A 24,458-nucleotide genomic window follows, 5' to 3' on the forward strand; every position below is an offset into this window, starting at 1 on the left:
CTGATTCGGTAACCGGGTACAGGCAGGGTCTGGCAACAGGAAGGCAGATATGCAGGGGTACCGAATCAGAAGGCAATAGAGAGGTCGACAGAGCAAATAGTCATAACAGAAATAGAGCAGAGTCCTAGTCTGGGGTGTGAGGTCCGTGGTCTCGACACCCAGGAACTAGTCTAAAATATAACACAGCAATGACACAGTAATCCTAACCTTGGGTGTGAGGTCCTTGGTCACAACACCCCGGAACTGGTCTAAAGTATAACACAGCAATGACACAGTAATCCTAAGCTTGGGTGTGAGGTCCTTGGTCACAACACCCCGAAACTGGACTAAAGTATAACACAGCAATGACACAGTAATCCTAAGCTTGGGTGTGAGGTCCTTGGTCACAACACCCCAGAACTGGTCTAAAGTATAACACAAGCGTAATCTGGCTAAGTGTGAATTCCCAGGTCCACCTGGTTCTAACACACTGTGGGATCTGACTATGGTCTGAGTGCTTACACGTATGTATTCGCAACGGCAGATAACTTGAGACTGACCAGCGAGATCTATATATAGTGAAGCGCTCCTAAGCGCCACCCAGCTCTCTTCAGCCAATCAAAGCCTGCGCTGGGATCAGCTGATCAACCTGATCAGCTGATCCCTCTCCTATTGGCATAAAGGTCCTGCCTCCCAGCGTGCGCGCGCGTAGCTCTCCATCTGTGTGCACTAGAACCTAGGTTCTCAACGTGTGGTACGCGTACCTCAGGGGGTACTTCTGATGGTTCCAGGGGGTACTTGGGCTTGATATACTTAACCAAGAATAACAAAATTAAGAGTTTTAGAAAATGATACATCTTATTTAAACACCACCTAATTAGTGTTTTAGTTAAATAAAAGCAATAGTAAATGTTTGGAAATTGTTTAGAACAAATTATCAAGTAAAACGATTCCATATATATTTGTAAAGGGGTACTTCTGATAATGGTTGCTATGCTAGGGGGTACTTGGTGAGTACAGGGTTTTAAAAGGGGTACCTACCAATAAAATGTTGAGAAACACTGCACTAGAAGGCTCAGACAAACCAGACGCATGCTGCGGTGTGGAAACTGCCGGTCTGAACGCGGAGACAGCCGCCCCGCTGCCAGACCGCGCGGCGGCATCTCCGCAATCCATTACATAGAGCATATATAATAACTTGTATGACACGTTTTGCTATTTGCATAATTTGCATTACATACTTTGCGTAACAGCCGGTAACCCTTACATGCGCTGTGTTTTACAGATCTCTAATGAATATACCTCAAAGGCCCTTAATTAATTCACTTTTCTTCCTAAGTTTTCTCCTAAGAGATTATTTTTAATCTTCTGTTTAAAATGACTTCTTAGCGGTCTGCAACTGAAAAAGTACCAAAGAGTAGGTGAAAAAGTGCTGTCAAAGAGTATTTTCTTGCTTGCTGGGCCCATATGCAATTCACTTTTTCACCTGAGATATCTCCAAGTTGACATTTTCACACCATGTCATAAAATCCCTTTTAAGCCACCAGCAAACAAGAAAATACTCAAACTAATTTTGATAGTACTTTTGCGCTTACTTTTCAGTAGTTTTTCAGTTGAAAAGTGCTGGAAAGTTATTTTAAATAGAAGATGAAAAATTATCACCTAGGAGAAAACTCAGGAGAAAAGTGGAATTGCATATGGGCCCTGGTGGCTTAAACGGCATTGGCCCATATGCAATTCACTTTTTCACCCGAGTTTTCTCCTAGGAGATACATTTTCATCTTCGATTTAAAATAACTTTCCAGCACTTTTCAATTAAAAAAGTACCAAAAAGTAGGTAAAGTACTATCAACTTTATTTTGAGTATTTTCTTGCTCTCTGGTGGCTTAAAAGGCATTTTATTGACAAGTTTAAAATTATCACTTAGGTGAAAAAGTTAAATGCATATGGGCCATTGTATCTATAAGGTGTGAAAATATCACCTAGGAGAAAACTTTGGAGAAAACGTAAAGTGAATTGAATAGAGGCCAAGGGCCCATATGCAATTAACTTGTTCACCTGAGTTTTCTCCTAGGTGATAATTTAATACCTTGCCATAAAATGCATTTTAAACCACCAGCAACCAAGAAAACACTCAAAATGAAATTGTTGTACTTTTTTTTTTTACCAACCTTTGTGTACTTTTTCAATTGTAAAATGCTGAAAAGTTATTTGTAAAGAAGATGAAAATGATCTCCTAGGAGATAACTCAGGTGAAAAAGTTAATTGCATATGGACCAAAGTCTTTTACGGGATCCGTTGAAAAGGGCGCCTGAGCTGCCTGTATGAAAAGGGCGCCTCCATAGACATCAATGTTATTTCTGTAAATATCGGCTACAAGGTGGTGAAAAGGGCGCCCAGGGTAGCCCATATTTTATTTAGCTACTTTCGGCTACAGTAGGGCACCCCTTTGTATCCCATATTTTTTTGGGGGGGGGCTACAAGGTCTTCGGCTAAAGTAGGGCGCCCCTTTGTAGCCCATATTTTTTTCCGGCCACAACGCTTTCGGCTACAGTAGGACGCCCCTTTGTAGCCCATATTTTTTTCCGGCTACAAGGTTTTTGGCTACAGTAGGGTTGCCCTTTGTAGCTTTTTATTTCAGCTACAAGGTTTTCGGCTACAGTAGGGCACCCCTTTGTAGCCCACATTTTTTATTCGGCTATAAGATTTTTGATTCTGCTATAAAAGGGCACCCTTTTATAGCCAAGATTTTTGATTTGGGGGTGCAGGGGGGGTTAGGATTAGGCATCACAAGCGGGGGGGGGGGGTTTCTTAGGGTTAGGCACCACTAGGGGGGTTTAGAGTTAGGCACTACCAGGGGGGACATAGAGTTAGGCACCACCTGGGGGGTCTTAGGGTTAGGCACCACCAGGGGGGGTCTTAGGGTTAGGCACCACCAGAGGAGTCTTAGGGCTAGGCACCACCTGGAAGGTCTTAGGGTTAGGCACCACCTAGGGGCTTTTAGGGTTAGGCACCACCTGGGGGGGGGGGGGGTAGGGGAGGGTTCTGTGTGAGAGTAGGGAGAAGTTAGGTCATCGTAATCACCAGGGGCTGTCTTAGGGTTATGCACCACCAGGGAGGGGTTAGGATTAGGCACTACCAGTGGGGTTAGGGTTGGGCACTATCAGGGGAGGGTTCTGTGTGAGAGTAGGGATAAGTTAGGTCATAATAATCACTTTTCTCGGCTATATCTAGAGCCCTTTTATAGCCCAACAAATTTTGCCTATAACAGCATCCTTTTTATAAACTAAAATTAGCGCCCCTTTTTCCAGACGCCCTTTTCAAAGAGACGCATCTTTTACAGCTTTCCGACAGCTTAAAGTAACAAGCGGATGAGCACTGTTCTGGTAGTAAGACACTGAAAAACATTTTACACTTTTTACTCTCTCCACATAAAACAGAGAAAGGCAGAAAAAATGTCAAACACATTAGCTTTAAATCTCAGAGGACACTGAATCTCCTCCTCCTCCTTTTGCCAGCTTGTTTCCAGATGGAAGAAGGGAGGCACATGTCCAACTCCAAACTGTACAGCACAGCTGTGCTCTCCCTACAACTCCTCCTCGTGACCAAACTGACATGCCAGGCCCCGGAACACTAGGGACACCCAAATATGAAAGTGTTCACTACATCACTAATGTACATGTGGTACAATATAGACCAACAACGTTATAGAAACTACAAAGACCTTTTAGATAATGTTACACAGAAATGTAAAAGGTTATGCACAGAAAAAAAATCCCATGTTGCAACCCTTGCAGCTAACCTTACAGTATGTAATTGGAGGTGGGGGGGCTGGTCTCTCTATAAAGATACACAAATGATAAACAGACATAATTACAGCTTTCACTTTCTCCATCACTTTCACCTCATACTGAACTCAGGTTTCAGAATTCAGATTTTGCCCAGAGTCTGTGTGAAAGGCTAAATATTGTCTAGCTGGTATCCAGTTCCAGGCTGCCTTTAAGGCCTGGGCCACACTAGCTCCGGGTGCGGGACGCATCCGCGGTCCGGGCTCCGATTTTCAAAACCCGGAACGCAAACGGATCCGTGCTGCCTTTTTTGCAGCACACGTTTTGGATCCGCTTGCGTTTTTTGTTTTTTTTTTTTGCTAGAGGGGGTAGCAGCCAGGACGGGGGGCTGCGGGCAAAGCGGCGGCCAGGGGGGTCACATCCCCCCCCCCCTTGCTCACCTGGGTGCCCCCCGTCCCCGCTCCCCCTCCAGCTCGCATATAATGTAATAATTTGTACCTAATGAAGTTCGGCGAGCCGGGCACTTCCGCCCACACCGCTCGCCGTCACTTCCTGCAATGTCGCCCTCTGTATTTCAGTGGGCGGCATCGCAGGAAGTGATGGCGAGCGGTGTGGGCGGAAGTGCCCGGCTCGCCGAACTTCATTAGGTACAAATTATTACATTATATGCGAGCTGGAGGGGGAGCGGGGAGGGGGGCACCCAGGTGAGCAAGGGGGGGGTGGATGTGACCCCCCCTGGCCGCCGCTTTGCCCGCAGCCCCCCGTCCTGGCTGCTACCCCCTTCAGCATGGCGGCCCCCTCCTTCACCATGGGACACTGGAAACTGATCCGTTTCCAGTGTCCCAAAATGTCAGTGAAGAGGGAGGCCCGTTTCCCCATTGATTTTCACTACCCGTACGTGTATACGGGTCCGTGAAAAATGCTGCAAGTCCGGACTCAGCGTTCCGGGTTTAAAAACGTATTCCGCGGATCGCACGCGGATACGTTTTTAACTTGAGTGTGTGCTGTTCCTATTTTTAACATTGGTATCCGTGGCTACGTTTTTCGTCCGGGACAAAAAACGTAGCTACGGATACGTTTTTAAATTAAGTGTGAACTAGCCCTAAAGGACAACCGAGGTGACATAATGAGATAAACATGTGTATGTACAGTGCCAAGCACACAAATAACTAGGTTGTGTTCCTTTTTTTCTTTCTGTCTGAAAGATTTAAACATCAGGTATGCAAGTGACAGTTTCTGTCCAGGTCGGGATCAGACTATAGCATAACCCTCACTGATATGTAATTACAGCCATAAAACACTTTTCTGTCAATAATGGCTTCTGAGAGTAAGAAAGAGATTAAAAGGGTCAATAATTCATAGATTTTTTTTGTGATATATTATCCTTTTTACTGGGTTTATAATTCATAGTTTTGAGCTCTGACATACTTCAATGAAAGTGTCATTGAGGAGAGACAATGAAACAGTAAAAACTTAAAAACTAGATTCAAATATAAAATAAAACCGTGGGGTATCTAAAAAAGTAATTTTTAGGAGACTGAGGATAGATACAATTGTTTTTCTCATCAGTTTATTTTCACCTCAGATGTCCTTTAAGCTTCCCTTTGGCATACCATGAGGTATATTTGAATGGTACTACCAATGTCTTCAGGTCTTGTGATGACATGGTTTGCAGGATAAAGGCCTTCCATCGATTAAAAAAAAAATGCTGTACCTTTTTCCATGTGCAAGGTGGCTTCCAGTGTGTCGAGGAGCATAAGGTGCCTTAAAGGGAACCTGAGAGGACAGACGCCTCAAGTTCCATACTGATCTGGGGCTTCCACCAGCCCCTTTGAGGCTGCTCGGTCCCTCGCTGTCCAGCGTGGAACAGGAGCGGCCCAGGGAATCAGTGAGGAATTGAGAAGCCTCAAGGAAGCTGGAGGAAGCCTTCTTTTGTCTCAGGTGCGCTTTAAAGGGAACCCGAAGTGAGAGGGATATGGAGGCTGACATGTTCATTTCCTTTTACATTATGCACTTTGTTTAGCTGTCCTGCTGATCCTCTGCCTTTACCCCATAGACCATGAACAAGCATGCAGATCAGATGTCTATGACAAATATGAAAATCTGACAAGATTAGCTGCATGCTTGTTTCAGGTGTGTGATTTAGACCCTACTGACCGGAAAGATCAACAGGGCTGCCAGGCAACTGGTATGGTTTAAAAGAAAATGAATATGGCAGCTTCCATAGGTCTCTCATCTCGTGTCCTTTTAATTCCTCTCAGAGAGAAGGGGAGTAACATTGATCCATCTGTTTGACTTTTGAGCAGCCAATAGCATAATATGTACCAGATCACCACACGCAATGTGCCATGTTTGCTCTCAAAAAATTGTAATTACAGCTATTATGATCGTAATCACCTAATAACGATTATGCAAAATTTTGCTTAGATTTTTGCAATTGCGCCCATATGTAAGTGCAATTTGTAAATACAATTGAGTTGGCGCAATGCAGTTGTAGTTTTGCGTAGTGCATTACGCAATGTCTTGTGCTGTCCTACAGGTACCATGTTGGCTCATCAAAAAGGTTCCATTATTTCGCTCGTGGAACATTTTAACCATGACGGCCGCAATCAGTTCACAAACCTCTGTGCACCAAAGCGCTGCTGCTCGGTAGCCGACGATCATAACTTTATCAACATCTGGTAAATTACACTTTTCCTCAATGACAACCATGGTTGTTATATTGGCAGCTTGCTGACATCCCACCTTTTACATCACCAAATTCTGTTCATCATTCATTGGCTGTGCCTCCCTGATGTCAGAGAGGCACTCTGTTGGCATTCTGTCTATGTAACTCAACTGCGTATTGATGCAGTCATAAATATTTCTGCTACAAATGCAGAAGCAGGTCCAACCAGCTGACTACTGAGATCCTTGATTGGTAGTACTTGGGGTAATATTTGCTGCTGTAATTGTTTTACTTTGCTTTAGTAACTCTGGCAATGTCTTTTAGTAGAACACTTTTTGACACCCCTAACAAATGGATCAGCCTCACAGTCCATCATTTGTCACTGTTTACATTACATGTTGTATTGATGAAACCATTCATTTTTTAAAAAAAACTTTTTACACTATTTTAGAAGGATGTTTAATAGTTTATACATAAACCACTTTTTTTTTCCTTCATTCGCAAAAGAGGTCCTTTAAAGTGAACCAAGCACCATTTTTAAGGCATCTCAATAGCACATTAAACATGCATGTCAACAATGTGGCTCATTATTTAAAAAAAAACTATTTTACTTTTTACATTTAAAAGTTTAGCAGAGGCTTTTATTCTACTTCCTAGGCCTGCCTGGCCCATAGAAAATTCAGGCAGCTAAGGACTCCTGTAATTATTTTATGGCACCCATTAGCACAGAACAAAGAAAAGCTTTAATCAGCGGGGGGTGGAGAGATTGGAAACTATGCTTCAATGAGTTTACCAATGTCACAGACACTAGCTTCACACCTTCCCCTGGATAAATAATGGGCAGCTAGAAGGGGAGGGGGAACATGGCAGCTCCTATAGCTATTAGAAACCAGGACAAATTGCAAAACAGGGCCACTTGGTTCCCTTTAACTGGAGTGATGTGAGGAGGGCAATGTCTTAGAGGTGAGCTAGGCTTTGAAACAATAGCATTGTGAATAATAAGCTTTCAGCTAGCTCTCAAGCTCCTCTTCTGCTGTAAATGAAACAAAGATTGTCCCTTTAAATCGTCCTGAGAGCAGTAATTGAATGCACAGGGACCTACGTAACTGCGGGATTGGGGAAAGATTACATTTCACATCTTGGATCCATTCTCTGGAAGTAACTGGAATGGTTTAAGCATCTAGATATGGGTTTCTTCTGTTTGCAAACTCTGTCTCTAATTTGTGTGCGAAGCTGTGAAGCGTTAGCTTTAATCCAAGGGATATACATAGCATTTTATAACCTGGCAAAATCAACCGGATTATCATCATACCCAGAAACATGCAGCGTTTATGGTCGGCCTGATACTGTAACAATATAGCAGTAAGTGACAGAGACTGTTATGGTTGTATTCGCTGATAATGAGCCAAGGACGTAAATCAGAAGCCTCTCCGAGACAGTTTTGTAAAATACTGTCTTAGTGCATTTTTATTCCGTTTTTATTCCACTAGATGGCAGTGCCAAACAGAGGTTGGCAGCTCCCTCGCCGCCTTCCCTTGCCATGCTGCAGTCAGAGGAATATTCACGGAAACCACATTCTAGGTCAGGAATGAAAAGTAATTGGCAGGCTAGTTAATGCTAAACAGTGTCTTCTGTGATCTCCTGACAGATATTCCCCTTAATGGGGCTGGTGTTTACGTTCGCTTCTGGACCGCTACTGAGTGGGTAAACATGCAAGCAGCAAATAGACAATTATTACTATTATGCATTGATACAGTATAGTGCTGACACATTTTCACAGTGTTCAACAGAGACTATCGAGCAGCCACTCGCTGTCCCTTTAGAGAAGCGAAGAAGGGTTGGTTCACACTGGGCGCGTTTGCAGCTCTTTGCTGATCGCCAGCGATCAGCAAAGCACTGCTGCTAATGTATTCCTTTGGATACGTTCATACCATATAACGCGCTGCATGCAGCACTTTGGGGATGATTACGTTGTGATTCTCGTTCTATTGAATGGGAATCACAACCGCAAAACGCAGTAAAGCTCAAAATTTTGCCTGCCAAATCGCGAACACGATCGCAATCCAGTCTTCAGTGTGAACCAGTCCTTACAAAGTTTGTGTTGGGATGTGACAGAAAACAAGTGTGATGATTTGCTCAGCTGCCTGTGCAGGCAGCCAGCCTTTTGACCATTGTGTAGGTTTGCATGCTGCAGGACTCTGGAAAGAAGAGCTTCTGTCAGTTTTGCAGCTTGTGCTTGCAGAGGAATTTGCATATGTTGTCATGCAAATTGCCTGGCCACATTCATTGGAGGCATGTACTATAAGTACTATGTCTTTCCCACAATGCTTGGCTGTTCATAAGGATTTCGTCCTATGTAACACTCCTGGTGGGGTGTCAGCCTTGCTCTCTGTTTGAACATCAGCTTAGAGTAATTCCTAAATCTGCGCTAGGCAGATTTCCCTAGTGCTGTTAGGATTGTATTATCTGTATTGCCTGTTCTGTCTTGTCTTGCCTGTTTGCCATTGTCCTGTCCCTATGGTGGTTGACAGGAAATGGTTCTGATCTCTGTTCTTGGAGTATAGCTGGTGCAGCGGTTGCTACCAGCTATCTCTTCTGTTCTGTCTCCTGGGATCGCACTAGCTACTTTTTGCTAGCGCCGGGGATCCTTCTGTTCTGTCTCCTGGGATCGCGCTAGCTACTTTTTGCTAGCGCTGGGGATCCTTCTGTTCTGTCTTCTGGGATCGCGCTGGCCACTTTTCGCTGGCGCTGGGGATCCTTCTGTTCTGCTACTCTGTACTTGGATCGCGCTAGCCACTTTTTTCGCTAGTGCTGTGGATCCTATCTCTCGCTTGTCCCTGTTTTCGTGTGTCTGTCTGCTACGCTTGCTGGAGGCTCGGTGAGGTAACCGTTAAGCAAGCGCTCGCGTCCTCTGTTTCATGTTTGTCTGTTAATGGTTAGTTATGCGTGCTTGTCTCTATTGTGCTTATCACGTGGAGACCGCGCATAACCGCGTGCACTGTTGCGAATGAGTGCGGTGTTCGCGGTTAGCTAGCATTTGTTATTTTCCGTATCTCCTCATTGTATTATTTGCTGTGCCTTTGCTAACCTCATATTCTGTTCTGATCTGCCTTGTGTCTTGTCTGGCGATCGCACCTCTCGCAATCGCGATCCTATTTCATATCTGCTGTTGTGTGTGTGCGGTTGCGGGGTGGCGACTGGATTGGCACACACATATACAACCTGTCCCTTTGCTCATTCTCATTCGCAATCGCCTCTCTTGCGATTGCGTTCTGCGTTTTGTACAATTCCTGTCTGACATTTGTGGAGGTACAGAGGATTGGTTCCTCTGCACTCCCCAGCGCCATCTGCCGACAGGAATTTTCCCTCTACGGGTGCGTAGCACCTTTTGCTGGGTTCCTGCAAATTATACGCTTGTGGAGGATTTCCGCCGTGTCAGCGCACGCGTTGTGCGCTGATCACGGGGAAAGTTCCACAATCGTTACAACAAGAATATAGTTTTGCCTTCCTAAAACAGAAGATACCGTATATACTCGCATATAAGCCAACCCGTGTATAAGCCGAGGTACACACTTTTCCCTCAGAAACCAGGAAAAAGTGATTAACTCGTATATAAGCCCACTCCCTAGTAGCCAAATGTTCTCACAGTAGAAGTCAGCCCTCTTCCCCATAGCCAGATGTGCCCCATGATCATACAGCTGTGCCTCAAGAAGCCACTAGATGGCATCCTAGATATGATACACAGTGATTGACACACAGGTAGAATCCCCGATCATTGCATCGCTGACACATAACACGTTGCTTGCACGTTCTGCTCCACAAGCCAGGGGACACAGGTAGTCTTGAGCAGCGCACTCTGCACACCATGTCACAGTGGATGGAGGGCACGGACACAGCAGAGTGCAAGCTGGTAAGAGCAGGATCACTAGTGCACAATCCTTACGCTACTCCGCCGGTAACAAAACTTACTCCAACATCTGTTTTGCTCCATTGACTCGCATATAAGATGAGGGGTAACTTTTCAGCACATTTTTATGCTGAAAAATAATTTAGGTGAGTAAATGTGGTTTCTCATGATGCATCACTCCCAAATATGCAAAGAGGTGATGTGCATATTTGGGAGTGATGCGTCATGGGAAACCACAGTTTCTCACTTAGAACTGAATTATCACAAATACCTACTGTTTTAAGAAGATAAGAGACAGAGACAAGATAAGAGGTAAGAGACAACATTATGTTAAGTGCTGCTTTTTGGTCTCTTTTAGCGCCTTATACTTTATACGTTTATCATGACCTTTTTGGGTATTTTGTAGTACTGGCCCAATCCCATAGAGCCTTATCTATCCATGCCATGCATTGATGAGCACCAGGAAGTCTGAAACAGGCTGTATGCATTTTGGATTGATGTGGTTCTGTAAAATGTATAAGCTATAGGTTCACTATACAACAATGGTTCTGGCTGTGTGGCTTGCTTTCAGAAGTATAAAAAGATGATTTGCATATTTGGGAGTGATGCATTATGGGAAACCAAAGTTGCTCTTTTAAAGCTGAATTATTGCATATACTGTACCTTCTGTTTTAACCTATTATTAAACCTGTTAAACCTGTTGTTTGATCCACCAGGGCTGTGGAGTTGGAGTCAGAGTCGAGGAGTCTGAGCAATTTTGGGTACCTAGAGTCGGAGTCGGTTGTGTCATAAGCTGAGGAGTCGGAGTTGGAGTTGGATGATCTTCGTACCGACGCCACAGCCCTGTGATCCACCGTGACACTGCAGGGATCTGTACTGCTGGCAGACAAAAACAAACCTAAAAACAGCACCAACTGCCATTATCTATAAACATACCCACTAACAATATGATATGCACAGAGGGAGATTTTGCTTGGCAGTTAGAAACAGCTTTTATTTCCTATAATGCAACAAGGGTTATAGATAGGAAATTATCAGGGCCATGGCCCTGACATCACACTGTGGGAGGGGTTTACCCAAAATATCAGTCATACAGACATCCCTGATATCTATTTAGGAAAAGGTAAATATTTTTTTATGGAAAAAGGGGGTATCAGCTACTGGTTTGGATGAAGTTCAGTCCGGAGTTAAAGTTCCTCTTTAATACAAGCATGCTTGTGCAACATCACTTTAAAGGGGTGTCCTTTTTTCTGAACCCCTCATTCTAAGTGGGGACTGTGGTGGAAAATAAAGTCCACTGTACAGCTGCTGGTGGCTATACAGTACACTATCACGTCTCACAGATGCGCTCCCATCCTATGCTACTACCCCAGCCATCTGATACAATTTTTTTTTGTGGTGAACATTAATCTTTGTAATCCTTGCCGAACACTGTGATATCATGCCAGCACTATCAATATTAGGAAATCATTAGGATCAATAAAAGGCTGACTCGAGTGTCTTGAAACGTTTGATCTTGAAAGTGAGGTTGAAAACGTACTTAAAAAAATAATTAAATAAAACAATAGCAACAAAGCATTTGCAGACAAATTGTCTCTCAACACATCTCTGGTGAAACCACCATGGGACAGAAATGCTGTGATATCTTCCATGAGGCACAGCTGGCGGATCAGCGCAGGAGGAATACAGGCGAACACTCCTCTGAAGGAGGGAAAACAGCTGCCTCAGCTCATTCTTTCCTGCTCTTGGCTACGTCTGCTCCGTCACCGCTGATCCAGAGTAAGCTGGGAATTTTAAGGGGAGACATTTTGAGACCAGGCTTGCAGACCAGCTTGCCATTGTCTCCATAGTGCTATAAAAATATTATTTTCTTATTTTAGGAATAGGCCTTTAGGCATAAGCAAACATTTAATCAAAATATGTGTTTTTGTAAGGCTGATTCTATATAGTCCTAGATCTCCTGTTGTTTTTGAGTGCAGGGTTGGTCACTACTAGACAGGTCCAGGTCTAGTAACAGTGGAGCCCCCGGGTAAAAATAACCTGTGAGCCCCCCAATAGAAACCTTTTTGCAATAGAGATATAGATTTTAAGTGCGGCACTTCCTTATTTGAGCTTTCAAATGTGCGACAGACACAGAACATTTATATCGCGGTTTTCGACTCAACGTGCCAGAGCTGCAGCCCCCACTCTTTAGGCAGTAGCAGCGTTAGGGAGTCTTGCCCAAGGTCTCCTACTGAATAGGTGCTGGCTTACTGAACAGGCAGAGCCGAGAATGGAACCCTGGTCTCTGCCTCTGACAATATCCAGTCGCTATACTGGTAAATGTTATTCTCACCAATTCTACTGTTATCTCCTCTCCACTTCTCTGCTGGACGTGTGCTCCTTGGATGAACTTGAAGAAGGAATCATGAAGTATTGCAATATTGGAGAAAAAAAGATGTATCCAGGCACCATCCGTCCGTGTTATTGCATTTATTCTAACAAAGCGGGTTGTATTACAGCATTGACGAGTTTGGCATAGTGGTCATCTGTAGCCCAATCGGTGGTAGTGCAGTGGAGGTGGGGGTATCGGGCACCAGTGTGGGACCTGCCCCCTCAATAGACACCCCCAACCAAAAAAAGCATCTGTAGGGGCCCTTTGTTGTAGACACATTTCCCCCAGGACACCTGATCTGGGTAATGACACCCCCTCCCCTTCTCCCGATCACACCCTAACTGCACTCCCTGAGGCCCCTGCAAATTCTTTGGCAGAGTAGCGTCTTACCTGTGCTGGTGGGCGCCCTCCTCTGTCAGTCTGTGGCTCCGCCTCCATGCACTCCCCAACTTTATCCTCGCAAGGGTGCCTCTCCGTGACCCAGTGCAAGTTATAACACAATAACATGCCGCAGGTCATAGAGAAGATGCAGCCATCGGTGGATGAAGACAGGAATGCTAGGAGCCACAGACTGAAAAAGGAGTGCGCCCGCTGGGGCAGGTGAGGTACTGCTCTGCCGAAGACTCTGTAGGGGCCTCAGGAAAGTAACAGTTAAGTTGGGGGCACCTACAGACTCTGGAGCCCTGTGGCAATTGCCCCCTCTGCATCTATGGTAGCACCTGCCGTGCTTCTAGAGCCTAATGAAACCATATTAATGTTCCATTTTCTATTGAAAAACTATATGATGTCTCTCATAAGCATAAGGCTCACTTTCCACTTGCAACGGAGCGTAACGGCCTGTATGGATTGGACCAGCTCAGTGTCTGCTTCTCATTCTGTTTGTTTTCAGAGTGGATGCATTTCCAACATAGGTTTCTATGGGAAATGCATTTGAAGTCCAATAAAAATGCTGCAGGTTGGGACTTTGCATTTAAAGTGAACTGAGCATCATTTTTAACTCCCTGGGCAGCTCAATAGCAAATTAAAAATGCATGATAAAATGTGTCTCATTATTAAAAAAACAACTTTCATTTTACCTCTTCTATTTACATTTACGGGTTAATTACAGGCTGTATTCTTCTACTTCTTCTACTTCCTCCGCTCGCAAGCCGGGCCCAACCAACAGAAAATGGAAGGTAGTAAGGACTCTTCTAATTAGACTTAACTGTCCACAAGCTAGGATCAAACCAACCGATTAAGCTAAAATTAGGGAGGCGGGAGGAGGGGGAAGACTGTGCTTCAAACAGAGAAGATAAGTCACACTTGATGAACTTCACACCAACCCTGGATAATGGTAGTGAAAAGGGAGTAGGTAGGGTTAACTTCTCAAACATGGCAGCCCTTTCAGCTATTTGAAACAAGGAGCTGCTAAGATCCCTTTAACCTAATGTACAAACCCGATCCGTTGAAAATAGCAAGTGGAAGCACAAGCTAGTTTTAAAATTGGATCTGTATGCATGTACGTTGGTGAGTTACTAAAACAGTACTGAACAGAAACGCCAGGATGAGCGAGTGATGGAGCAAGACCAACACCAACAATTTCAGGACATTCATACCAGTGAATGCTCCCATATAGGTAAGTTACCCCATACTCATCCCCTTACAGTGCTGGGTGGCAGTGTTCCTGAGGTGATGTTTACATGGGCAGCTATGTACATGCTTGGAAAACTGAATGTAGCTGAATTCAAGGCGTTTGCAGGCCAGATGTCAGCCAGGGGCCAGTGGTTTATTAGTATTACGCCATGCCTCTGCAGTGAACTACTGGGAAAAGCACAACAGCACACCTTTGCGTTTGAGCACAGTTGGTGCAACACGGATTCTGCGTACTGCTAACTGTGCACACATGTACAGGCCCTAGGTTAACACACTGGCGGTTTTAGAAGATGGTAAAAGTCCCGCGGTTTTCCGTCCTCAAAACCAACTGTTTAAACGAGGACAAAAAAGAATGGCAGATCCTTTCAGTTTCCTATAAATGTTACTGCGAACATATATATAAAAACCACAATAATTTGTTAGAAGTAAATTTGTTTGAGATCTGCTCAGGAAAGAGGGTGGAGAGTGGTTCATATATACAGCAACCAAATTTCTATAGTCTGCTACATTTGGTGTGAGCTCCAGAATCCACCATGAGATGGCTAAGAGTTGTGGTGTATTGAAATGGGATGGGAAGGGCTTGGGTGGAAGAGGAGGCTACCAGTGTAGGGGGTACACAGTACTGCCGCCAGATATTCACCAAAAATGAACATTTTTGGAAATTAACATCTATTGTGAATGTAGTTTTAGTCCAATCTGTAAGGCTGTGTATACACACACAAGGATCTGTGGGCATCTTTTGTGTGATCGTTTCCAGGGGCGCAACTATAAACCATGGGGTCCCCCAGCAAAATTTTGATGGTGCCCCCCCAATGTTCAGACCCTTTTCCTTGCCAACCCTGTGTGACCCCTCAAAGCCTGTGGACTCATCAAGCAAGGGTCATAAAGCAGGTGTAGACATCTTAGCCTTCACACCCATAACAAGTGTAGCCTCAAAAATACCTGATCTGAAAGATGGACCCCTCAGAGGGAGTGAAGTAGCAGTTGGGGCACCCTTAAAACTCTGGGCACCCCTGTAGTTACGCATCTAATTGTTTCAGTAAATTATGAGGCGGGGAATATCATGAAAAGTAAATCATGAGACAGGAACGCCAAACTGCCGTACAAACATGCATGATGTCTCTCCTGTCAATCTGGATCATGAGTACAAGCCCAGCCATCTGAGCTGGCATAGGAGCAGCATACAGCATCCCTCGCCAGACTCCAGTTGCCTGGTGGAGGAAGACTGTTTATCATTCTCCATCACTTCTGCAATGTGCACTGCAGCTGTCACCTCTCTGGGGGGCTTTGATACCATTCCTGTAGTGTCTACAGCATGGTCAAGTGGAAGAACAGGAGGTGTGCTGGTGGCTGGCAGTACAGGGACACAGTGCTGGTGGTCTTGCACAAACAATCTATTTACAGTATACAAAACTGATTGTTATATACCTCCATGTCTGATCATCTAACAACTGAGAGTTGTTTCTTGCTAATTTCCCATTGGTTGGCAGAAGAATTCACTCCTAGTCTTAGGTGATTTAATTGGGAGTGAATATTCAATGGGGTGTACCAGGCCTGAACCCTTGCTTTTTCATACTGGAGGATCTAGACCAGGGGTGTCAAAATCAAACATAAAGTGGGCCGAAATTGAACACTTGGACCAAGTTGCAGGCCAAACTCAATGTCTAGAAGCCACCTCCCTCCTTTATAAAATTCCCTGGTGTCTAATGCCCCCCTCCCCTATAACATTTCCTAGTGTCTAATGCCTCCTCTCTCCCCTATACAGTTCCTTGCTGCCTAATGATTCCTTCCTCCGTTATACAGTTCCCTGGTGTCTAGTGGTCCTCCCTCCCCTATACAGTTCCATGGTGTTTAATGGTCCTAATTCTTTCCCCTATAAAGTTCCCTAGTGGTTCCCCTCCCACCTCTAAACAGTTCTCTCGTGTCTTCTGACCACCACCCTCCCATATACAGTTCACTGATGTCTAGTACTCATCCCCTCCCTCCCCCATATTGCTTCCCTGGCAATCTAGGACTTCACTCCCAATGTAGCTTTCTGTGGTCTAGAGTGGGCCAAACTAAAGTGCAAAGTGGGGAAACCACTTGAGGGCCAAATGTGTGGGCCAGATTCTGTCCACAGGCTAGAGTTTGTCATGCAGGGTCTAGAGTAGACTATGAAGCTACAGTGTACAATATGCAAGATGCACCACTGGTTCACCCACTATAAAAGTTAGAGCTTGAAAAGGTCAGGAAACGGACAACAGACAGACTAACAGTCAGTGATGTCCAAAAACAGAACAAAGATTTCCTTAGTGGCAATGTAATTCGTAGCATTGACCTCAGTAGAAGCTTGTGAGGAAGGATGGAAGGCTGCTCACACATTGCACTAATATACTGCCAATGTCAGGCTAATGTATGTCATAAAATATTCAAATCTACCACAATCATCATACAATAAGATTTACAGGTTCTAAGATCTGAGCTTCAGTGTCCAAAACATAATTTCAGAGGTCGCTGTATAGGTCAAACTGGTGGCACGTGATTATCGTAAAGCTGGAGCTCCATCTAAAAATGTTCCCTTTGGTGCTCAAAGAGCAAGGAAGGGTCAGAACTTCTGTTGGGTTTTAATTGAAATCTGAGTTCTGGCTGGGGTGATTTCCTTTTCGTCTTTGTCAAGTTAAAATACTCACAAAACCAGGAAGTCAGAAGAAATCTGCCCAATGGGGCTAATTTTTACTTCTTTGAAAGCTGGCATCTTGCTGGTACTGTCAACACTTTGCATAGCACAAGGATAATTCAAACACATTTTCAACCTGAAGTGTCTTTTTAACTTGTCTATCACAGGATAAACATGTAGTGACAATAAAAAACAACAACTAATCAGAAGTCAATGTAACACATGCATAGATGTCCATTACAGCATGCATGTATTCCGTTATGTGAAATCTTTTATTTTGATTGCAGTCTGTGCCATCATTAACAAGGTTATTTTTTTACTTCCTGTCCTAGAGAGTAGTTAAATAGGAACGGGAGCAAACCAAAATCTTCCCCATCAGGATTACAGCCAATAGTAAGAGCCCGATGGATGTCCTCACACTTTCCCAGTTAGGAAAAAGTTTTGGCCTGAGTTGAGCTTTAAAAAAATGGCAACAGATGCCTCCATGCCTTTTCTGTGCGTTCATGCGTGCTCAGCATTAGACCATTCATGGCTGACGCCATCCCAGCTATGCAGATGTGACCATACACAAGCTTCTCAATGTGGACAGGAAAGCTTCCTAGCCTGTGTGTTTTCAAGAGTGCCATCTATTAGCCAACTAATGTCCTTCTGGATGTTGGAGACATAGGATAGTATAGTTATACTGTAATGATTTTGGTGACCACATCTCATAAGGGATACGTTTTATTTCTGATTTCCACTACTGCAATTCCACCACAATCCGACCCCAATCTGTAGTGTACAGTGTGATTGTGGTGCATTTGTGTTTTTCTAACGGGGAAAAAAAAAACTTGGGTTGAAGATCATTTGAATTGCCAAATCACAGGAAAATCATTTTGTGTTTTTCCTGGGTTCATATACAGTGGGCTGCGAAAGTATTCGGCCCCCTTGAAGTTTTCCACATTTTGTCATATTACTGGCACAAACATGAATCCATTTTATTGGAATTCCACGTGAAAGACCAATACAAAGTGGTGTACACATGAGAAGTGGAACGAAAATCACACGATTCCAAACATTTTTTACAAATCAATAACAAAGTGGTGTGTGCATAATTATTCGCCCCCCTTTGATCTGAATCTGAGTGCAGTCAGTTGCCTATAGACATTGCCTGATGAATGCTAATGACTAAATAGAGTGCACCTGTGTGTAATCTAATGTCAGTACAAATACAGCGGCTCTGTGAGGGCCTCAGAGGTTGTCTAAGAGAATATTGGGAGCAACAACACAGTGAAGGTCCAAAGAACACACAAGACAGGTCCAAGACAGGCCAGGGATCAAGTTATTGAGAAATTTAAAGCAGGCTTAGGCTACAAAAAGGTTTCCAAACCCTTGAACATCCCAAGGAGCACTGTTCAAGCGATCATTCAGAAATGGAAGAAGTATAGCACAACTGTAAACCTACCAAGATAAGGCTATCCACCTAAACTCCCAGGCCGAACAAGGAGAGCGCTGATCAGAAATGCAGTCAAGAGGCCCATGGTGACTCTGGACGAGCTGCAGAGATCTACAGCTCAGGTGGAGGAATCTGTCCATAGGACAACTATTAGTCATGCACTGTATAAAAGTTGGCCTTTATGGAAGAGTGGCAAGAAGAAGGGCATTGTTAACAGAAAGCATAAGAAGTCCCGTTTGCAGTTTGCCACAAGCCATTTGGGGGACACAGTAACCATGTGGATGAAGGTGCTCTGGTCAGATGAGACCAAAATGGATCTTTTTGACCAAAATGCAAAACACTATGGGCTTGATTCACAAAGCGGTGCTAACCTACTTAGCACGTCTAAAGTCTTTAGACGCGCTAACCAGGGTGCTAAGTAGGTTAGCACCGGATTTCTCAATCAGATCGCGCGGTAACTTTGCGCGCGCAAAGTTTTACGCGCGCAAAGTTTTATGCGCGCTAAGTCCCATAGGCTTTAATGGGCACTTCGCGCGGAGCGCCCTGCGCTCTGTGCAGTACGCGCGTAAAGTTTTACGCGCATAAAGTTTTGCGCGCGTAAAGTTTTATGCGCGAAAAGTTTGTTTAGACGTGCTAAGGGGGTTTTCACAGGCGTGCTAACAGTTAGCACCGCTTTGTGAATCAAGCCCTATGTGTAGCAGAAAACTAACACTGCACATCACTCTGAACACACCATCCCCACTGTCAAATATGGTGGTGGCAGCATCATGCTCGGGGAGGGGGGGGGGTGCATCTCTTCAGCAGGGACAGGGAAGCTGGTCAGAGTTGATGGGAAGATGGATGGAGCCAAATAAAGGGCAAACTTGGAAGAAAACCTCTTGGAGACTGCAAAAGACTTGAGACTGGGGCGGAGGTTCACCTTCCAGCAGGACAATGAGCCTAAACATAAAGCCAGGGCAACAATGGAATGGTTTAAAACAAAACATATCTATGTGTTAGAATGGCCCAGTCAAAGTCCAGATCTAAATCCAATCTGTGGCAAGATCTGAAAACTGCTGTTCACAAACGCTGTCCATCTAATCTAACTGAGCTGGAGCTGTTTTGCAAAGAAGAATGGGCAAGGATTTCAGTCTCTAGATGTGCAAAGCTGCTAAAGACATACCCTAAAAGACTGGCAGCTGTAATTGCAGCAAAAGGTGGTTCTACAAAGTATTGACTCAGGGGGCCGAATAATTATGCACACCCCACTTTGCAGTTATTTATTTGTAAAAAATGTTTGGAATCATGTATGATTTTCGATCCACTTCTCACATGTACACCACTTTGTATTGGTCTTTCACGTGGAATTCCAATAAAATTGATGCATGTTTGTGGCAGTAATGTGAAAAAATGTGGAAAACTTCAAGGGGGGGGGGCGAATACTTTCGCAACCCACTGTACATTGTATAGGAGTGTTAAAGTGAACCGAGCAGCATTTTTAGGCCCTAAGGCACCTCAATAGCACATTAAAAATGCATGCTAACAATGTGGCTCATTACTAAAAAACCATTCTACCTCTTCTTTTTACATTTACATGTCTACTAGAGGCTATTGCCCTACTTATGTGGTCTGCCATCTGCAGAAAGAGCAGACAGATAAAGACTGCTGTAATTAGCAGTAGCAGTAAGCAAACAACAGCTTACATCAACAGGGGCAGTGGGGAGATATTATACTGCTGTACTTTAAACAGTTTAGAGAAGTCAGATTTGACTACATTAGCACCTTTCCCTGGATAAAAAAAGGGCAGAGGGAAGGGGGGGGGGGGGTGAAAAGGCAGCTCCTGCAGCTATTAGAAACCAGGACAAACTGCAGAAAAAAAGCTGCTAGGACCCCTAGAATGCAGGAAAAATACAGCAGACCGGCAATTGTGATTCTGTAAAAAACAAGTTGCACTAGTGGAGAAACAGCATTGTGATTTACATATTAATTGAGACCGGCAAAAAGGGAGGATTACGATTTTCAAATTGAGACACAGCAAGTGGAAACGGGCCCTAAGGATCCATGCATCCAGAACAATTCATTCTTAAATGGCTAATATGAAGGAGCACCAATATTGCATTGTACATCTCATGCTGTAACATCAGTACGAAAGGTGAACAAGCACTTTGCACTGGCCAGAAGATTCCTTTCACACAAGTTGCAAAGAACTATACTAGAGCCTGTAGTCTCAAGTTAACAAATAGCGCCGCATTGCTGGCCACATAAGGTTAGACTTGCTGCTTCCTAGGATGTGGATTGTTGGTCCTCTCTGTTTACAAAGAGAGGGTTACATATAACAAAAGACAGTACAGTGCAGTACACTCTTCTGCTTCCACAAAACAGTATAAGTAAACTCTGACATCCACAGACCTACTTACACTAGCTACACAAAAGAAATTTGTAAAGGATATACAAATCATCTGGCCCAAATTCACTGAACCCATGTAACCAACCCTTCCATTAATGGTTTTGAGGGGAGTATATATATACATATATATATACACACTTTATAAACATTATACTGGTAAAGTACAGCCTGGGTCTTTATAGGTTAGAATATTGTCCTGGAAAAGAAATCAGAGTTGCAACAATCGACACAGCAGTGCCCATTTAGGTGTTAAAATTACCATCCATCACTTTCTCCATGGAACTAGCAGTTGGCTATAAGAATTCCATAATCTACAGTGTGCACAGTGTGCTAAGGCTACCTCTGTGGCGTCCCCTCCTACAGATGTCACCTTAGGCATTTGCCTGGTTTGCCTATGCCTAAAAACAGCCCTGGTGTCATTGAAAATATGTAGCGACTAATATCAGTCTATCAAGAATCGTTTTTTTGGGGGGGGGGGGGGTTCTAAATAATTGCTTTTTATGGGGTAGTTACTTTAAACTGTGCTCCATCAATGCACTGGAAATTCAGAAGGTCCACTTGTTGGTGTTGAGACTCTTTTATTTGTTCTTCTGTGAGTTATGTCTGCACGGCACACACAAGCCCAATAACATGAATTCCAAAACACAGCTCTCCTCTCTTTTCATATTCCCTGTTCCTTTCCCTCACTCGAGAACTTGTGGCAGTGCTATGAGCCCATCGGCCTGCTTAGTTGAAGTGTCACATCCTTATATTGTACTTACGTATACTGTTTTTCTGTGCGCACATCTGTATGCCATTTGTAATCGGTATGCTTGGGTTTACGCACAGTTTCCTACCAAATATCTGGCTGACAGACCTTTTCTTTTACGGTCTATTTTTGCAGAGAAAAGCTTTGTGATCACTCATCTCACAAGAGGACACCCCCAGACAATTATCTCCCTGGTTTCAATGAAGCAGCTGCCTTGGCTTGCCATTAAAGACATCAGCAAACCTTGTGACACCTACTCATTGGCCTGAAAACCTCCATTGTACAGACAAATTGCATGATTGTGACTTGTATAGGCTCTGTATGCTCTGAGCCAAACTTAGCAGAATATTTTCTCACAGTGGATCAAGAAGTCAACTGTACTATTTCAGTCCTGTGCTGCAAACACAAAGAATTGCACCATTACCCAGAGCCGTTATTATAACTATCTGTTCACTGTGGCATTGCAAAGTAGCTTTGGGCCTCATTAGTGCACAGTTTTCATTGGGTCCTTTCAAGCACTCTATACTTTATACCACAACTGCTATGTAATACCTAAATCTGCTAAAGACAACCGCAGTGTTAAAGCGGACCTGAACTCAGAACTTCCTCTCTGCTGTAAAAGATAAGCAGCAGCATAATAACCTTTAAAGAAAATCCTGCAATAAATCCAAAGTTTGTCTACCTCCTGCTTTAATGGAAGCAGACATATTGTTAATATCCTGTTTTACCAATTAGCTCTCTGCTGTGGCAGCCAGCTGACACAGCTGAGGGATCAAATTACAACTTGTGCTTAGTCACAGATGAGGGGGAAATTAGACAGGCTATACTCTCTAAATCAGGGGTCTCAAACTCAATTTACCTGGGGGGCCGCAGGAGGCAAAGTCAGGATGAGGCTGGGCCGCATAAGGAATTTCACAATCGCGGCGCATCACTCCACAGAGAGGGGCGGGAGAGGCGGCGATCCATGCGGCGATTGACGTCAGGAAGGGCAGAGCTGAAGCTGAAAGCTCTGACCCTTCCAGGAAATGCCGGCGGATTGCCCCCCGGGTGATTTGGGGGCTCTGCAGCCCTCGTTTAGCGGCGGGGATGCGGCGAATTACTTGGGAGCACTGAAGCGAACTATAAGGAAGCTTTTGCCAGCGAGGGCCACAAAATATTGTATTGAGGGCCGCAAATGGCCCGCGCGCCGCGAGTTTGAGACCCCTGCTCTAAATACATACCGGGTGGATTTCTATGTTTTACTTCTGTCCCGTGCAAGAGTTCAGGTCCAATTTAAGGCCATCAATGATACTATACATTGGTCTACACATTTAATTTAGACTGACCATGTGGTTACATTGGCCAGTCATTGGCCAATCAAAATTGGATGTGTGCACCACCAGGCTTAAGTGAATATAATCTACTGCAATTTAGTGAATCAACCCCACAGTTTGTTAATGATTACCACTTATCGATTCACATATAGAGGTGGTGATTACCAGCATAGCACCAATGAAGAGCTAATATTAGGGGCTGAAGGATGAGTCAGATCAGTTAGGCGCCCGCTTGGTGCTGCAGTGCATCTGACTTTGGCGCTGCCATAGGTCGTAATGTTAATTATGGCTGTAGCGGTGCAGTCAGAATTGAGTGCATAATCACCGTATTTCGAGTGTCACCAATAGCTGGACCCCAAATTATGCAGCTAGTAAAAGTAGTTATTCAGTAGGGGGATATATTTGATATATTCGCCGATTACCTATCACAGGTAGAGCCGTGTTTCGGCTTCTCCCTGCGCCCAAATTACCACAGGGCCAGATCATATGTACTCCTGAAGGAGGGCCCCTTTGGTACAGGGCCCCGGTGCGATCGCATCCTCTGCAGCTACCCCACTGTCTGTCAACAGCTTAGCATAATTGTAACCAGATGATTGCTTATTGGTTGGGTCACCGCATCCTACTGTGCTGGGTATCATTGAAATTTTGTTTCTAACCCTCACTTCTTTTAGAAGCGCCACGGTTGAGGCCCTGCAAATATCACCAGAAAGAGGATTTGGACACCTCTGTATAGTAGACTTGCATTGACTGCTGACTTCAGGCCAGTTGCTGAATTGCAGGCAGCTATCAAAATGTAGGTCATGCAGCTGAGGACACCGCTGCAGTGCATCCATCACTAAAGTAATTAAACCTCCCATTAGCTCATTTAATAATAGTTAATCCATTAGCTGCTTTCACTGTGGTCTATTAATCTGAAAGTATCCCTGCAGCTTTCGCTGCCTGCACTGTAACTCATCAGAATACAAATCAATTCTGGAAAGTGACAGGAGTTTAATTGTGCACTTACTTGTCCAAAACAAAGTACAGGTCAAAGCCACCGTAGCAGGAAGGTCTTCCGTCTGGTCCAGTCTCCTCCTGACCATCACAGGTCAGAAGAAATGCAGACGTCGTCAGGACAAAGACCTTTATCCACATGTTGGAGACGCACCATCCAGCCATGGCTATTCCAAGATGTCAGAAAAGATTCCCAGCCGAAATGAGCAATCCACTCTGAGCAATTCAGACCACACTCCGCTAGCTGGACTGCCTTTAGACTTGCAGAGCTCTTGCCTCTTCTCCGGCTCCTCTCCAGGACTTCAGAGCTGGTGCTGTTCTGGATTCTTAGCTGGGTTGCTGCTAGAAGTTTGCATCACATCGGTATTCTGCTCAGTGGAGGCACTGCTGTGCTTGCAAACTACTTCTTGACAAACTTGCTTTGTCTAAACCTGCAAAGAACTTTTTTTTTTTTCCATAGGAGCGAAGCATGAGAACAGTACAAATCCTGACATCTTGTGATCATAAAGAAGAATGCAGGCGTATATAATGTAAAAATGGCATGTACTTAGATATAGCTATCTATATAGCTTAGCTATA

The 24,458-nt window shown here is 44.3% G+C and overlaps 1 protein-coding gene across 3 annotated transcripts in view; it reads right to left on the reverse strand.

Moving 5' to 3' along the window:
* Positions 1-24,247, reverse strand: part of ANTXR1 (ANTXR cell adhesion molecule 1) — a 266,350-nt gene extending 242,103 nt beyond the window's left edge. For 2 of the 3 annotated variants that reach the window (XM_068274807.1, XM_068274809.1), the window contains exon 1: positions 23,893-24,247. In XM_068274807.1, the coding sequence (XP_068130908.1) occupies positions 23,893-24,044 (152 nt within the window). In that variant the 5' untranslated portion in view covers positions 24,045-24,247. Of the gene's footprint in view, positions 1-6,389; positions 6,472-23,892 lie in introns of those variants that run through there. The other variant, XM_068274808.1, reaches the window with a different exon arrangement.
* Between the last annotated feature and the right edge of the window lie 211 nt (positions 24,248-24,458).

The sequence above is a fragment of the Hyperolius riggenbachi genome, chromosome 3, assembly GCF_040937935.1.
Source record: "Hyperolius riggenbachi isolate aHypRig1 chromosome 3, aHypRig1.pri, whole genome shotgun sequence".
In the NCBI taxonomy this organism is placed as follows: Eukaryota; Metazoa; Chordata; class Amphibia; order Anura; family Hyperoliidae; genus Hyperolius; species Hyperolius riggenbachi.